This window comes from Tinamus guttatus, unplaced genomic scaffold (genome assembly GCF_059628265.1).
Source record: "Tinamus guttatus ecotype Peru unplaced genomic scaffold, ASM5962826v1 Tinamus_guttatus_pri_ptg000439l, whole genome shotgun sequence".
NCBI classification, from domain to species: Eukaryota; Metazoa; Chordata; class Aves; order Tinamiformes; family Tinamidae; genus Tinamus; species Tinamus guttatus.
The window spans coordinates 1,192,412-1,209,623 of NW_028288973.1; the positions used below are offsets into that span (position 1 = coordinate 1,192,412).

The 17,212-nt window shown below is 49.1% G+C and overlaps 1 protein-coding gene across 1 annotated transcript; it reads left to right on the forward strand.

Moving 5' to 3' along the window:
* Positions 1 to 9,722: 9,722 nt before the first annotated feature.
* ELFN2 (extracellular leucine rich repeat and fibronectin type III domain containing 2) lies at positions 9,723 to 12,728 on the forward strand. Its single transcript, XM_010224136.2, has one exon. It carries the CDS (start codon positions 9,823 to 9,825, stop codon positions 12,226 to 12,228), a length of 2,406 nt encoding a protein of 801 aa, XP_010222438.1. The 5' UTR covers positions 9,723 to 9,822; the 3' UTR covers positions 12,229 to 12,728.
* Positions 12,729 to 17,212: the final 4,484 nt, after the last annotated feature.

The following is a 17,212-nucleotide window of genomic DNA, read 5'->3' on the forward strand; positions in this document are numbered from 1 at the left end:
TTCTGCCATGTTTGCGCTTCTGCTTGTGAACACCCCCTCTCTGTGGAGATGTGATAGTAAAAGGGAAAGAATGAAAACAGCTGATGAAGCTGAAGAGAGCCCTTCAGACTGTCTCACCCCAAAGAAATCACTTTGGCAGACAGGGAGCTGGTTAAAGGTAGAAAGGGGAGAGAGAGAGAAAAAAAAAGGAGAAAAAAAAGGGGGGAAAAAGAAAAGAAAGAAAAAGAAATGAGAGTGAGAAAGGGAAAATAGAAAATATTTGAGAGATGAAAAGAAATTACCATACGGCAGGATCCTGTTATTCAACCTAATTTTCAAAGGCATGCAGCTGTCGCACTGAGATAATCTGTTAATTATAACAGTCACTGTGTTTTGGCAATGGAAGAAAAAAACAGGCTCTAAACAAGGCAAGGTACTGAGGAAAAGAGAGGCGAGGCAGGGCTGTGTCAGAAAGCATGTCAGATATTAGCTTGAACTGTGGGTGGGAGAGCTGGCCAAGGGGAGGGTCCCTCGCTGCCTTTTCCCAGTGCAGAGGGTGGAAGGAAGGTAGCAGCAGACGTGGAAGTGTAAAGTCTCGTCTCACATGGCATTCTTCTCTTGCTGAATCCAGGTTTGCACTGACCAGTGGAAGACCTTAGAGGGCTGAAGTGTCCCCATTAGTACCTGCAACTTTTACTTTTGCATTTCACTCTTGGGTCATCTGAAACAATGTTCCCTCTACACCTGCTCTCTATTTCTGCCCCCACAGCAGATCAGGACTATATCTGCATTTTTTTTGAACCACCACCCCTAACTGCTTGCTTCTTCTCCCAGTTTGATGAAAATCCAAGCAAACAGTGTTACTCATCTCCTAATATCATCCAGATTAATGAGTTTGGGTGGCAACACATGATTTTCACAGGTCAGGGATGCCTTGGTTAGGAATGACATGTAAGGACTGCAACTCCATCTCACTGGAAAGATGGCTTGGCCTCTGGAGCTTTTTTGCTGGGCTTGCACTGGGATGGTTGCTTGTCATACTTGGAGAGGTCTCACCACTGATGAAGGAACCTCTCTCTGTTACTCGCTTATGGGAAGGCTGGCTGGAAGCTAGCTACATGATGAAAGATGCTGGAGCCTCATGCCTCTGCCCCATAAGAGTCTGTGTACGCAGAGGTATTCTGCACAGGTAGCCTGGCTACCAGCACACCACATGAAGTAATTGCCCTCAGCCAGCCCAATGCGTTGCCTTCAGCTAGCTCAAGACCTACATGTCTCCTTAGGCCCCAAATCCCTGTTTGCTTAAGCTCCCAGTCCAAGTCACAGTAAGGAGCTGTAACAGAAGAACTTATCGTGATTTTGCCCCCTCTCTGTCCCACCTGCAGGGTAGCTTGTCTGAGGCACTCCAGATCAGCGCAGCAGCACTGGACACATATTTAGCATCCAGAAATAGTGGAGAGATACTTGGTTTGAGAGAGGCCATCTCCAAAATGGTTTGTGGACCTGCCATTCACTGTCAGTGAAAGCCAAGAGCTGCCATTATATAAAATCGATGAGCACAGGACAGCAGAAGACTTCCTGTGACCCTGCAGGGGTTGGGGTCTTCACAGTGAGATCTACAGCCCATGAAGCCCATGGTTGGAGGGAGTGAGATGGGAGGCCAAGGGAGCACTGTGTGAAAGGCACGCGGAACAGCCAGGTACAGCAGCAGTTTGGGCCTGTAATCCTTGCCTTGCTAACCTTGCCCTCCTGGGGCTGTATGCATTGTTAAAGCCAGCAGTTAATTCTACCATTGCTTAAATGGTGCTAAGAGCCTCCCATTAGAAATGCATGCATTAAAAACCTGCCAAACGCTCTTGGCTCCTCTGGGGACACCCCGAAATCAGGCCAAGGCTCCTTCTGCTTTTCTTCATTTTCTGTGCTGAAGCTGGGCATCAGCCCTCCTCACAGCTTAGTACCCTGCCTGCTACTGGCAGGCCTCAGGGCACAAACGCCATCTGCAAGGGTGCACTGGCTTCCCTCCCTCATCTTCAAAGCCCTTCTGAGATTTCTCTAGCTAATTCCCGAAAGAGAGGAGCTGCCATTTCTGGTGATGCTCGCTACTGGGAATACTGGGTGTACCTGAAGGGGCAGCGCTGCCTAGAAGTTTCCATGCCTGCTAGATAATTTCTGTAACACACTGACAATGTTCTGGCACCACAGCAGCTGCTTCAGATCATTGTGATTCCCTTCTTCACATCAGGATTCCTGGAGAGGGTCCTTGTTTTTGCTCCTTGCTGAAGTGAAAAGGCACTGCTTTGGGAGAAGTTGGCAGGACAGATGCAGCACTGCATAAGGGCACCTCCTTCCTTCTCTGTGCCCTCTGCTTCAGGGATGCTCATATTACAGGATTTATCATCAACTGAGCCAGTAACAAGTCTGTGGTTGTGCCTAGAGAGGCCCCATATGCCGAGGAAAGTTTGAGACCAAGAGAAGCAGCAGCACGAAGCCTGATGATCTGTGGATTCATAATGCTGGAGTACCTGCTTGTGTGTGAAGGTGTATGTGTGTGTGTGAAAGACAGAAAGTGAGAGAAAGCAAGAGAGAGCACTCACTGCACTGTAGTTTCCCTGATGCCATGAAGGTTTGAGGTCACACAGCACTCTTCCTTCAGTGGGGCTCTGTGAAGCTCTTTCTCTCTTTTTTTCGATTCCACTGTTTTCACAAGGCACATAAGATCTTTGCAATCTCTATCCCACCATCACTTTTGTTTGAAATTGGCCTTGTAAGCTCAAGATGTTTGGGGAAAAGGAAAAAAGGAAGGAAGGAAGGAAGGAAGGAAGGAAGGAAGGAAGGAAGGAAGGAAGGAAGGAAGGAAGGAAGGAAGGAAGGAAGGAAGGAAGGAAGGAAGGAAGGAAGGAAGGAAGGAAGGAAGGAAGGAAGGAAGGAAGGAAGGAAGGAAGGAAGGAAGGAAGGAAGGAGGGAGGGAGGGAGGGAGGGAGGGAAAGAAGGAAGGAAGGTAGGAAGGAAGGAAGGAAGGAAGGAAGGAAGGAAGGAAGGAAGGAAGGAAGGAGGGAGGGAGGGAGGGAGGGAGGGAAAGAAGGAAGGAAGGAAGGAAGGAAGGAAGGAAGGAAGGAAGGAAGGAAGGAAGGAAGGAAGGAAGGAAGGAAGGAAGGAAGGAAGGAAGGAAGGAAGGAAGGAAAGAAAAGAGAGCCGTCTCTCCTTGCAGATAAGGCTTGAAATGGGCTTTTGCATGGAAACTCTTGTGGTAAAACATGTTTTGGTGTCACTGACTAGATAAATCCTTATATACTTTACAGCAGTTGGTATCAATGCTGAACAATGGCCACGCAATGTCTCTGTGACTTTCAGCAGAGTGCTGCCATACAGGCTATCCTGTGGTTCAGTTCTGGACTGTTTTAGTTTACCATGCACAAATCTGCAGTCTCTGCTGGGAAAAAAATAACCCTTCTGAAAGCTGAATATGCCCTGTCATGATTGGCAAGGAAACTCAGAGCTCCTGAACTCCAGCTGGCACTGACAGTTAACTTTTCTGAGGAAGCCCACAGCACTAGGATCCCATGAAGACACTGCAGTAAGGAAGTCCGCAAAACCATACACAGTCTCCACTGGTTCTCACAGGACACTGTTGCAAGGAAGCTCACAGCACTCCAATTCTGGACAGTCCAATGGGTCCCTGAATGGAAAAAAGACTGAAAGGCCTTAAAACTGCCCCAAGGAAATGCTGCTCAACAGTTGTGCCTATTGACCACCATGAGCTACAGAAAGAGCTGAGGTACTGATGTGAGGTTACCATCTGACACACAAATGCTGAGGCTCAAGCAGATGTACAGCCATTAACTCCGTACCTTTGCTAGGCAAACAGCTTAAGGACTAATAGTAAAAATAAATAAATAAATAAACTACAATGCTGTATATAAACCCCTGCCCTCCCATTTCCCCTTTCAAACAGCGATTAGATACCTAATTTGTTAGGCAGCAAGAAAGAGAGAATGGAAAAGCTCAGGGGAGATAAATGAAGCAGCTCAGGAGCATGAAAGAGAAGACAGAGCTTTAGAACTGTAAATCTTATTTTGGAGTGATAAACACTGGCAGAAAGGTCTTTCATATGCCAATGCTTCCCTGGCAAGCCAGAGAGCTACCTTTGTTTTCCAAAGTGAAATGGTTAGCTTTTATATTGATATGATTATTGAAGATTAAGGGGGATTTGCATCAAACCTGCTCCACCCAGATGGCCCCCACCAGCTACCCACAGGACTGTTTGCATGGGGGTAGGCTTGTGGCACAGCTTTTTCCAAATAGAAGAGGATGTTGAGAGATTATAGGTTCCATAGAAATGTTATCAGCAATAAAGCTACCTGGATCACTCTCCCTCCAGCAGAAGGGGGGCTTAGGAAGCATCGTTCCCTTTGGTGTCATCCACTAAGCCTGAACAGGAGGCCGTGGAAGGACTGTAGAAATAATTTCTGTTGGAAATAGGGAGGGAGCATAGGCCTTGCACGCTGTCAGTGGGGAAGTGCTGTAGCGAGCAGGACAGCCAGAATGGCTCTGCACGTGTGTGTGCGTGTGTGCTCAGGTGTGTGAGTCACTGCAGAGGGGCAGTGGTGGCTCTGGGGGCGTGGGGTGAATATGCGAGGGAGTTGCTGTAGGTGATCCGGTGGACATGCAGGCCAGGCATCCATCTTGAGTCACTGAAACAGCGTGAGTGCTGACTCTGTGTGAGAGGGAATTGCCACAGGGAATGCAGCGGAGTGTCGGCTTTGCGTGCTTGTGTGTGTGTGTGCATGTGTGTGCAGTTGCTGTGGAGAAAGGGGTGGGGGCCTTCAGTGCATATGAAATGCTGTAGGGAACATGGTGGGAGCGCTGGATCTGTGTGGGTGTGCGTGGATGGCGGTAGAGGATCTCAGTTATGTGAGCGCGTGTGCAGGAGAGGTGCATTAGGGAAGGGGATGGCAGCGCTGTGTCTGCTCGTGTGCCCCTTGCTTGTATCTGTGGGGAGCAGGGTGTGAGGGCTCACTCTGTGCATGTGCATGTGGGAGGGAGCTGCTGCAAGGGGCAGGGAAGGCGCTCTGCTCTCTCTTAAGCCTGGTAGGGAAGGGGAAGGGAATGAAGGCATCCAAGTTCGTGTGAGCTGCTGAAGGCACCAAGGAAGGAGTGCTGGCACTGGACACATTAGAGGGAGCTGCTGTAGGCAACAGGATGGGAAGGTGGGATATGTTTCTGGGGGAGGCAGTCAGTACCCCTACCCCTTCTGTTTATACTTTCAGTAGTTGCATTTTAACCTACCTTTACACATCTGACTAGTGATTGCACTCCCATGTCAACCTGTGACATGTTGGTACCTTAGCCACAGTGTTGTCTGTGGATATCAGGACATCCAGCTCTGGACCCTGATTCAGGTCTCTCTTGCTTCACTTTGCCCTAACCTTCCCTTCTCTCTCCCTACCAGAAAAGCTCAACCATGCCTGTGGCCAATTTTCTTCTGTTCTCCAAATATTCTGTTGCAGGGAAATGCCAAAAATATTGAGCCATCCTGTAGCAGAGAAAAATCCAGAGGGAGATCCTGGGGAGCTCAGAGCAGATGAACTGACTCTGTGCCAGCCCAGGAGGGTGCAGGCATTCATGGGCACAATGCCACTACTGTTCCTTCCTTCTCTTGATGTGTGGTGATGGCCAGGAGCCAAGGGCAAGTTGTAAGAGCCACCTTGAACAATGTAGGAAGCTGATGGCTGGGTGGGCCCAGCTCATGAAGGTGGGAGGCCTTGAACCTGCCCTATAAGGCATTTCCCATGTCCTACTTTTTCCCCTCATCTGCACTGACAGACACCCTCCAGACAAGGCTCACCGCAGCTCACGCCTCCCCCTTTCTTGACTTTCTTTGGAGCTGAAGGTGCTTCTCTCTGCCATCCTCCATCTCTGCATTGTCTTGCTGTGACTTTTGAGAAGCCAAGGAGACATATGCCAAGTCTGGTGTCAGCACCTTCTGGGCCAGCAGTAAGGACAGTGTGTGATTTCCTTGTGTTGTTGGACCTGATGCTACCTGGTTTACATTCATTTGACTCTGGATGGCTGAAGGAAGAGATAATCTTGGTCTCAACCCTGGCTCCCACTTCTTGTGAATATTAGTGTCAGGGAGCAGCAAGGGTCACGTGCTCCCTTAAAAGATGGGGAGCTAAGAATAGTAACAAGGTTGCCAGGCCTGCTGTATCCAAACAAGACGAGCAGGGAAGATCTAGCAATGATAGATTCAGTAACAGATCACTAGATGAGTCCATGATGTTGAGGTGGATCTAAGGCATTGCCAAGAAGTCAGGTCAGGATCAGACCCAGTGAGGGAAAACAGGGTCAAAAAATGCCCTGTGGTGTCCAGGCAGGGCAGGACTGGGGCCAGGCTGTTGACCTGAGGGTTGGGAACAGGATCGGTGGATTCCATGGATAGGCAGGGGCAGGACTGTGGTGGTGTAGGAGACTGGCACCATTATGGCATAGCCGGGGGTAGGGACTGACAGCCTGAGCCTCAGGCTGAGCTGAAATGGGGTGTTGGGCAGGTGCAGGGATGCCCCAGGGAAGGCTGGGCAGGACAGCAAGGCCTGATGGTGTCCTCAGAATTCTGATAACCAGTGCTGTATCTTGGATACAAGAGCAGCCAGGAGAAAAACAACAGGTTCTGCATGGTTGTTGTGTGACAAGCAACTGATACCCCAGGGGACTGATGAATCTGAGGATGTTTGTTCTGGCCCCGTATTTGGCCGGTGGCTGAGACAAGTTTTACAGACAAAGTGGATGAAAACAAGTCTTCTTTCCATGTTCCATGCCCCTGCTATTTTTTTTTTTTTTGGGGGGGGGGGGGCACATAGCAACCAGAACACCTTTCTTTTCTTTCCTCTATCTCCTAACCCAGCTACCTCATGCCTTTGAACCGTGCTGCACTGTCTCCCCTACCAGCCCTCCCTATGCTCCCTGAGCACATCTCCCTTAGTGGGATGGAGGTCTTGGTGATAGCCGCAGAGCAACGTGTCCTCAAAAATGCCCCCCTGCACCATGGACAAGCTACAACAGGCAACTGTGATTTGGTAAAACATTTGGAGCAGCCTGTGCTACCAGAAGGGGGCGAAAGAAAGGGGCTGGGCGCTTTCTGCATGGTGGTGGATACTGTGCAGGGCATTTGGTGCAGGGATACAGGCAAGTCAAAACATAATGCTCAGAGAGCAGAAAGCATGACATCGTCTACAGAAATACTGGCAAAGCTTTCAGTTGCCTGCTCAGGGGCTATCTATGGCTGCTGCTGGGCTCGACATACTTTAGGTATGTGTGCCAATAGCATGCTGCTCTTTTTTCACTGGAATAGGCATGGCAAGGTGAAAGAGCAAAAAAAGTTAAAGTAGAAAGGAAGAGACGATGTAAGGGATTGGCTGTTTCTCTGCGTGGACCCACCTTGGAAATGGTGGGAAAAGGTAGGGGAGTGGCACTGAGGAATACCAAAAACCTGTGGGTCTCAGGCTGTGGATAGTCAGATGTGCCTCCTCTCTGACACACCTGAGAAAGGTGTCAATGTCAGGAAATTATTTCTCATTGAATTATAAGGTTGAGAAAGAACGTGATAAACTGTAACCTCCCTGCCTTCTGCTTCAGTGCTGGCTGATGCAAAGCTGGACACAAGGCAGCAGTCAGAGGCCATGATATGACAGTCACAAATGAAAGAAGTTTTACGATCTCGACCCTTGACTAGCGGTGGGGAGCAGATACTTTCTCTCTGTCTTTTCCATTGCTTCAATTCTTCTCTTTCTCCCCTTCTCCATCTTGGCTTTCTTTTCCGGATTATTCAATATTTAAGTTTTTCTCTGTGACTCCCTCTGATCCCTTAGTCCAGCTGGCCTGGTAATTCCACAGACCAAATCAGCTCAGATTTCTACACAGACATAAGGCTTGTTCCTCAGGGGTTTATGCCTCCTTCGCTTATCTCCCTTCATTTTATTTCTGCCCTTTGTGCCTCTGTGCTAGAAAATGGGTTCAGATTTTTCAGCAAAAGCTTCTGCAGTATCTTTAGTGAGCAGTGTCCCCCCAAAATAAAAGGGGCAAGAGAGGATGTTTAATCTTAAGTAAACAATAGCCTCTGTTTTTTTTATTCTTTCCTTCCCCTTCCCTGCCAAATAATAATAAAAAAAATCTATGTCCATGTCTTTTCTTTGTTGTATGAAAATATTTCCTTTACATTGCCTAAGGATGCTTCTGCCAGGCTGTGCCACAGTGGGAAAAGGATTGAAGCTGTGGCCAGAAGAAAGAGTACTCCAGGCTGCTTTTTCCAAAGAGTGTTAGGAGCTTGCCTAGAGCCCAGAGTTACATTGAGGCAAATATCTCTTTGCCCCTGTCCCTTGAACAGACAATGTTCATGCATATCAAAGAGAGATGCCAAAATAAGGAGGAGGAAGATGTGTGCCTTTCATGGGTGGGGGGTGAGTGGGGGATATCCCTCAGATCCGGACTGTGGGATTGCTGGGTGAGAGACTGGAGGCTGCTATTTGACACACCGCCTACCCCTCTCTGCGCTCAAGCCAGGCTGGCTTGCCTCAGCAGCTTTGTCCCTGTGCTGAGACGGGAACAATTTTTAGAGCGCAAGTGGTTACACGTGGTTTGAATTATTTATCCTTCTTGCTTCAAGGAAGGGAGGAAACAAACATTAAGAGGGAGGCTGGTATGCATTTTCCATGCCCCATGTACTCTGTGTACATGATTATCAGGTAGCTGAAAATCCTGGACTTTGGGTGTGCTTGGGATTTGCCTTTGTTTATACGAGAAGTTTCGAAGTGATCACAATACAGCTGTATATTTCCCATCCTTCCTCCTATTCTATTTCTTCCTCCACTCAGCCACCTTCTGCCACGTCACTGGCTGTGATTATATTACATAACAGCACCCAAGTACCTTCTCTATACTCCCGATATGAGATTACATGTCATGAGTGTTCACTTCTCAAAGATTTATTAGCACAGCAAGTGGTCCCACTCCTCCCTTGCTTGCACCCCCAACAATACTGTCTCTTCCCCATGTCCCCCTTCTCAGGAAATCTCACAGTATCTTTTCTTATCTCAGGCTTCCCTCCCCCTGCCCCCAGCTGATGCCTCTTCTTGTTTCTTGTGTGCTTTCTTTTTCAGATTCCAGTGACAGATGGATCTCTCTCGTGCACACGTGCTCTTTCCTTCTCTATATTTTTGCTTTCGACATGTTTGATCTGAAGTTCTGAAGCTTCTCAGAGGGAACCTGGGAGAGAAGGAAGAAGATAAGGAGGAGGAACGGAGGGAGTGTGAGCGACAGAAGAGGCGGACCTGCCTTATTCTCCCAAATCTCACTGTGGTGGTGGTGGAGGGAGGGCTAGAGCAGGGAGGGTGGTTTTGTTCTGGGGTAATTTTTGTGTGGGTGGGGGGTGGGTGGGAGGGAGGAAATTGAGAAAGGACGGAGAGTCACTCCTGAGCATCAAAGAAGATTCGTTGTCAATGGTCTGAATCTTTGTTTAGAAAAGAAGCACAAGGTAGTTCCCTTCCAGTCCACTCTTCCTTCTCCCTAGATTTTTGGTGTGCTGGAAGTGGATTGCATGTGTTCCCCCTGCTCCATGCTCCTGGCTTGACCCAGAGAGCAAGAAGAAATGATGATGAAGACACCCAATAGGACTGGGCTGCTCATGCCCTTCCAGCACTAAGCCCCTAATAACTGGTCACTTTCTTTTCCCTCTGCTTCTTACTTTGTCTTTTTTTGTTTGTTTGTTTTCTTGTGGTCGTGGGATTCTAGGTCTTCTTGTTATTTTGGGTTTGTATTTTATTTGGCCTACTGAGGGCACCACTGCAGACCATGATGTGCCTGGGGTTGTGGATAGCTGCCCTACTCTGCTTGTTTTTCCCTGGCACTGTGCAAGGCGACTGCTGGCTGATCGAGGGGGACAAAGGTTACGTGTGGCTGGCCATTTGCAGCCAGAACCAGCCCCCATATGAGACCATCCCTCAGCACATCAACAGCACAGTGCACGACTTGCGTCTGAACGAAAATAAGCTCAAAGTGGTGCTGTACTCCTCTCTAAACCGCTTCGGCAACCTGACTGATCTGAACCTGACCAAGAATGAGATCTCCTATATTGAGGATGGCGCTTTTATGGGCCAATCAAACCTCCAGGTCTTGCAGTTGGGCTACAACAAACTCACCAACCTGACAGAGGGTATGTTGCGGGGAATGGCCCGGCTCCAGTTCCTCTTTGTGCAGCACAACCTGATTGAATTGGTCACCCCTACTGCCTTCTCCGAGTGTCCCAGCCTGATTAGCATCGACCTATCGTCTAACCGTCTCAGCCGCCTGGAAGGGAACACTTTCACCAGCTTAAGCAATTTGATGGTGTGCGAACTGGCTGGTAACCCCTTCAACTGTGACTGTAGCCTTTACAGCTTTCTTAACTGGCTGGCACTCTTTAACAATGTCACCAAGAACTATGACCGGCTCCAGTGTGAGACACCGCGAGAGTTCGCTGGGTACCCACTCCTGGTGCCTCGGCCCCACCACAACCGCAATGCTATCACCATCTTCCAGTCCATGTGCCGAGGTGGAACCATCCCCTCCCTGTCCAGGATCAACCCCACTCCTTATACCCCTGACTCCCAGCGAGACCTGGATGAGGGTTCAGCCATCAGTCCTGGGGACTTCCTCTCAGTTAAACCTCCAGCCTCTTCCACCACCGACTCTTCTTTTAGTCCCAGCATCAAGCTCCATGATGTCACCATCACCTCAGCTATCCTGATGGTAACCATCCCCATGCCCTACAGTAAGATGTATGTGCTGGTCCAATACAACAACAGCTATGTTTCTGACATTGCAACACTGAAGAGCAAGAAGGAATATGTCACTGTCAACAAGCTGAAGGCCCACACTGATTACACCTTCTGTGTGGCCTCCATTCGCAACAACCGGCGCTACAACCACACTTGTCTGACCTTTGCGACCAGGAGCAAAGGCAGGGAGGACCCTATCTCCAGCACTTCCACTACAACACACTACATCATGACCACGCTAGGTTGTCTGTTTGGGATGGTCATTGTCCTTGGGGTCGTGTACTACTGTCTGCGGAAGAGGAGGATGCAGGAGGAGAAACAGAAGTCCCTCAATGTCAAGAAGACCATTCTAGAAATGCGGTATGGATCAGATATTGATGCAAGTACCATGGTCCACCCTTCCCAGAAGTTGGGTGAACCACCAGTCATCCCTGTCTCACGGATGTCCTCTATCCCTTCTATGATTGGAGAGAAGTTGCCCCCATCCAAATCAATGGAATCTGGGATGGAGACCCCTAAAGTCACTACTAAAGGCAACTACATTGAAGTACGGACTGGTGGAGGGGATGGGCTGGAAAGGACCCAGCGGGATGAGGATCTGAGGGAGCTTGACAATGGACAAGGTTCAGCTGCTGAAATCTCTACTATTGCCAAGGAGGTAGACAAGGTCAACCAGATCATCAACAATTGCATTGATGCCCTCAAGTTGGACACAGCCTCCTTTCTGGGTGGTGGGACCGGTGTTGATTCAGACATGGCCTTTGAGTGCCAGTCCATCCCTGCCAGCTCCTCGGGTGGGCTAGAGCGGCCCAGCTTTCTTTCTCCACCCTACAAAGAAAGCTCCCACCACCCTTTGCAGCGCCAGCTGAGTGCAGATGCTGCTGTGGCCAGAAAGACTTGCAGTGTTTCCTCTAGTGGCTCCATCAAGAGCGCCAAGGTCTTCAGCTTGGATGTTCCTGACCACCCGCCACTGAGCAAGTCTGACTCCAAATACATTGAGAAGGGCAGCCCACTCAACAGCCCTTTGGATCGTCTTCCCTTGGTGTCCCCAGGCGCCATCCACCACCTGGAGGTCAAGCCTTCTTACCACTGCAGTGAGCACCGACACTCCTTCCCGGCCCTGTACTATGAAGAAAGTGCTGACACCTTGAGCCAGCGGGTGTCATTCCTCAAGCCGCTCTCACGGTCCAAGCGAGACTCCACATACTCCCAGCTGTCCCCCAGACACTACTTCTCGGGTTACTCCTCCAGCCCAGAGTACTCATCAGAGAGCACCCACAAGATCTGGGAGCGATTCCGGCCTTATAAGAAGCACCACAGGGAGGAGGTTTACATGGCGGCTGGGCATGCCCTGCGGAAGAAAGTCCAGTTTGCCAAGGATGAGGACCTGCATGACATCCTGGATTACTGGAAAGGAGTCTCTGCTCAGCAGAAGCTGTGACTCTCCTTTGCTCTTTCCAAGGAAACAATACAAAACAAGAAATCCCCAATGACCAGAAAAAAAAAAAGCCACATGACTGTGAAAAATAAACCAACAACAAAATACTCCCGACAAATACAAAACTGACAAAATCATTTCTTAAAGTTTACAGCAACAACAGAAAACTCTCTCACACACAGACACACACATATACTGAATTGTCTCTACTGTGTTATGGGGACCATTGTTAATGCCTGCAGATGCTTGCAAAGAGCAGCCTGCTCTGATACTGTGGTAACAACACTTGAATGTGGAGGAATGGGACTGGCCTGGGAGGGGGTGGCAACAGTGACAGTGGAAGGGTAAAGAAGGACACTCACTGAGCGTGAAACTTGGCTGTGAACTCTCACTCTGTCTGTTGCTGTTGCTACTTGAGGGCTGATTTTTCTTTTGGATGGGATGAGAGGATCTTGAACTAGTAAGAGCTTCTCTGCCCACCTCATACACCTCCAGATCTTCCATCACACTACTTCCCCCACAACCCTCACACCCCTTTCCTTTGACAGTGAAGGCTTTTCTCACTATCCTGTCCCCTTCCAAGACTGGTGGGATTTGTTGAAGGAAGTTCTTTCACTCCTCCTCCTTTTCCTTTTCGCTACTCCTGTCTGTTAAGGCTTCCTAAGCTTGCACTTTCTATCCAAATACTTTATGAACCTCCAACCAGAGGAGGTATAAAGGGCAGAGGGAGGAAGGATCTGCCACACAGCAGTTTTTGTGCTACTGCTGCTCTGTCCCCTTCTTCCACCATGATAGTACTGATGAATGTCCAAAGACTCTGGAGTGGTGGGCATTCCCCAGGCCTGTCCAGAGCCAGTCATCTGCCAATCAATGAGGCTGGGGAGTATGACTATGCTCTTTGGCAGAGCAAATCAGGTTCTCAAGAGGGAGAGGTGGAGGAAGAGACAGAAAGGTTGGATACCTCAGAGGTGTGTGAAAGATTCCCCACTTGTCCCTCTTTCTTCATAGGCTTCACTCTTCCTTTGTGCAGTAGGTATTTTGCTCCCTATTCATGCCTCCCTCTCTATGAGGAAGGGATCTGGATCTGACCTTCTGCAGCCCACCCCAAGTGATTTGCACTACAGGAGAACAGGAGGGCATCTCCCATCCTCCTTTCTTGCTTGGGAAGGACAGATCAAGAGGATTTAACAGTAGAATTCCTGTTTCTTCACTCATAAGGTTGACAGAAAACCACTACACGGTTCTCTCTTGAATAGGATACTCTGACATGAGTATCCTATTCATGACACAGCCTAGGGTGAAGGTAGGAACACAGAAAATGAAGGGCATGTGAGAGGAGGCCTTGGAGAAGCCCAAGAGGGATGGCTTCAGGAAAAGTCCCCTTTGTGTGTGCAGCTGTACTGGGAGTATTGGTGTATAGGAGGATGACAGTCCCTGGATGGCCCTAGATAATTAGGGGCCCTCAGGAGAGTCAGAACAACTTTTTGCCTCCTAAACCCTCCACCTCATTGCACTCAGCAGCTGCATATTCTTCTTAGGGATTTTTTAATGTTCTGTCAAAAAAATACTTTTTTTCCTTGCTTCTCCCTGACCTTTGTCCCTGGAATAGGAAATGTGCCACAGAGTTAGGAATGAGTCTGCTGCCTTTTCCACTTCTCCTGTTTCTGAGCAGCACAGCAAAGCACAATCTTGGCACCTTCTCCCCAAACTTTACTTGTCTGGCAAGGGTTGCTGCCTGCTGAGTTGATCTTCAGTGCAGCACAGTGCCCCTCCTCTCCATATGCTGCACAACCCAATCATTCTTGACAATCTTTTGTCTTTCTCAAGCTGAAGGTGAGGATCTGTGTTGTGGTGGCTTCTACGAGGGGCTATTTTTTATGAGGAGCTCCTCAGAAGCCCCAGGGTATTTGGAGGCCCTTGGAGAAGGTTGAGGGTGTAGGAACTTTCAGGAGAGATTTGTGTGCTGCCTGAAGAGAAGCTGTCCATCACTTGTGAGATAGCAACATTGCCAGCTGTGAGAGCTAGTTTCTATGCTACAGGTGGCGAGGCCTCACCTTCTTTAGTAGGGAGCAGTAGTAGGCAGGCGGAGCCTACTGTGGGAAAACCAGTGGAAAAATCCCCAAGGTCTAAACCTGTGAAGATCCTTGAGTTCCCTTACTCATAGGGATGCTGATGGTCACAATCCTAAGGAAGTCTTGGGGTCCCATTACCTCAGTCCTCTTCACTATCAGCTTACTTTCCACCTGTTGAATGTTGTGTTGCCTTGAGTTGAGACCAGAGGTTTCATGGGACTCACTCTATTCTGTAAGAGTTGGTGCAACCTAAGAGAAGGGGAGAGAGGGCACACCTGTATTTTCAGGGGATGAAGGGAAGTTGCATTGCTACTGCAAGAAGTCCTTTTATGTTGGGATACTGAAACAGGTCACAGTAGGTAAATGCTATGAGAGGTGCTTAGACACAGCAGAGATCTATCTAGTTACCACATGCATCAAACACAGTGATCTTCCAGCATGGCAACTATCCATGCAGGAAAGGCAAGTAGCTGAGGGGGCAGAATTGGACAGGAAAAGGAAGGTGATAAGCATGGGGGGAGGAAGTCCTTTTCCTCTCCTCCTTTCCCCCCTGTGCTTTCCTTCTGCTGTATGGTCCCACAATCAGTTCCACTCATCCTTTAGTTTTGGGTGGGAGCCTTAACCTGTGATGGTTTCTGCTCCTTCATCCCCTTACCCCGACAAGGCAGAAAAGAAAGGTCAGTGATATATCAGTCGTCAGACCCTTCTTTTGCCTGTGGCAAAGGTAAGGCTGGGTAGGGGGGACAAGCCATTTTTGTTCCCACTGTAGCCCCCACCCCAATCAGTGGGTGAAGTTTGCACAAGATGGACTGTTCTGTGGGAGGAAGAAGGCAAAGGAGGGGATCAAAGTGTCCCGCCTTCCTTCCTTCTCCCTCTTCCCTGTCCTGCTCCCTCCTCAGGGCCAAGGGCTTGCAAAGTGATGCCAGCCCTGTTGGAGGCAAGCAGATTTAATGTTCTATTTGCATGATGATTTTACTGTATTTTTCTCAACAAGCACCTGTTGTGTATGTGCCAGTTTGTTGGAAGTTATCCCCATTTCCCCAAAGTCTCTCCTGTCCTTGTCCCTGTTTCTCCTGCTTCCTTCCCTCTTTCCTGATGTGATTTTATCAGTTTTGGAGGGAACACACTCCAAAGAGAACCCAACTGATTCAGCCCCATAAGAAGCACCCCCTCCCCTTTCAGATGTTCCTCTCCTCTGGCCTCAGATGTCCTCTTTTAGCTGTTTTTCAGGGTTACGTGCATGAAGGGGGATGTGTTGTTCATCAAAGGCCTGATTTTCCTACTGGACATCATTCCTCCTAATTATTTAGAAACAGGAGTGATTCTACAAGCAAGACTATTCTTGGAGGAACAAGGAGTGCTTCATTTTCAGGGAAACCTTTGATATAGAAAAAGCTTGTTTTGGAGCCTGTTGCAATCATTAGAACCTCCCCTTCATTGATTACAGGGGGCTCTAAATTAGGTCTGTCCTAACTCTCTTGCCCTGTGGGTGAGGAAGAGCTTGGCAGAGGACAGTGTGTGAAGAAATGTGTAAGGCCTCTGGGCTGGTGAAGAGTGTGGAGAGGTCATGTGCAGTTTCTAAGCTGTCTATGGCTTGGCTTTATTGAGAGCCTTGCACTCCTGCCTTCTTCCAAAGCAAAGTGAATCCATGAGGCAGAGGTAGGACTGGCTCCCTTCACATTTTGTTTCTGGGTTGGTTAATCTTAGTGGGGAAAACTCATTTCACTGGAAAGAGAGGAGGGTGAGGAATGCAGGTGGGTGCTCACCTGCCATCTCCTTGCAGGAACAGGCTCAGGGGAAACTTGGGCTGGACTTCTGTGCACAGTCGAGTAAACATTATACCCTGGGATTGCTGTTGCTGTAGGGCAGAACCAATTCCTTTCCTGCAGGTGCTCCCCCATCTTGTGCTGCAGTGCTATGTTCCCTGCTTCAGTTGCCCACTCTCCCATGCTGAATAAATCCCTCCTGAGGCAGGTGTGAAGTATTCATGACTGACAAATGAAGATTTATGTCAGGCTGGGGAGTCCTCTATGCGCTTACAATGCTAATCAGCCTGTCTGCCTAAAGGATGCTCTACCGGGCAGGCTTGAGGAAGGAGGAAGCACAGGAGGGAAGGGGTAACAGGAGATGAAGAAAGGAAAAGGGGCTAACACAGGAGGGAAAAGGAGGGTTTGCAAAGGAATAGAGTAATGGGCATAGGGATAAGGAGGAAATGGATGGAGATAGATAGAGGTGGGTGGAGAAGAAGGACAAGCTGGAAGGAGCATAGGTGGCTGCACAGAGTGATGGGATGATAAAGAGAGAAAGAGAAAAGGGATAAAAAGAATTGACTGGAGGGGTGGAGGCTCTCTGAGAAAGTCTGGGGAGTAACTTGGCAGTGTCTCAAAGAAAGATGGATAGTCTTCATGGTGAGCTGTGGCCCCTCTCTGTAAGTCAGAGCTGAACTCTACAGGGTGGCAGATGCCACATGGGCAGAAACTGGAACAACAGCCTCGAAAGCCTATCTTCTGTGCGTGCTACTGGTTGGAAAGCTCAGCTGCATCTGGAAGCACACACAGCCTCCGAGAGTCTGGAGAACATCCCTTCCACCATCACCTCCTTCAGCACAAGCTGCCCTCAGGAAGAGACTCATGGAGCCACATCTTCTTGCTGGATCCAGCCTGCTGCTGTCCCACCATCAGAGCAAGAGAAAGCATCTTTGGGATGGTTTGGTGTGGGAAGGACACAGAGTGCTATCCTCCTCTGGGTTGTGCGGTCTCTCGTAGGGCTGGAGGAGCCTGACCCACTGCAGCTGCCCCCTACCTACCCTCGATAAGGCAGGTGTTTTGGGGTCTTTCACTGAAGAAGGGGTAGAGGGGAGTGTCTGAGTTCTCTCTCCTGTACACAGGCACGCACTCCCACACCATGGCCCTCCA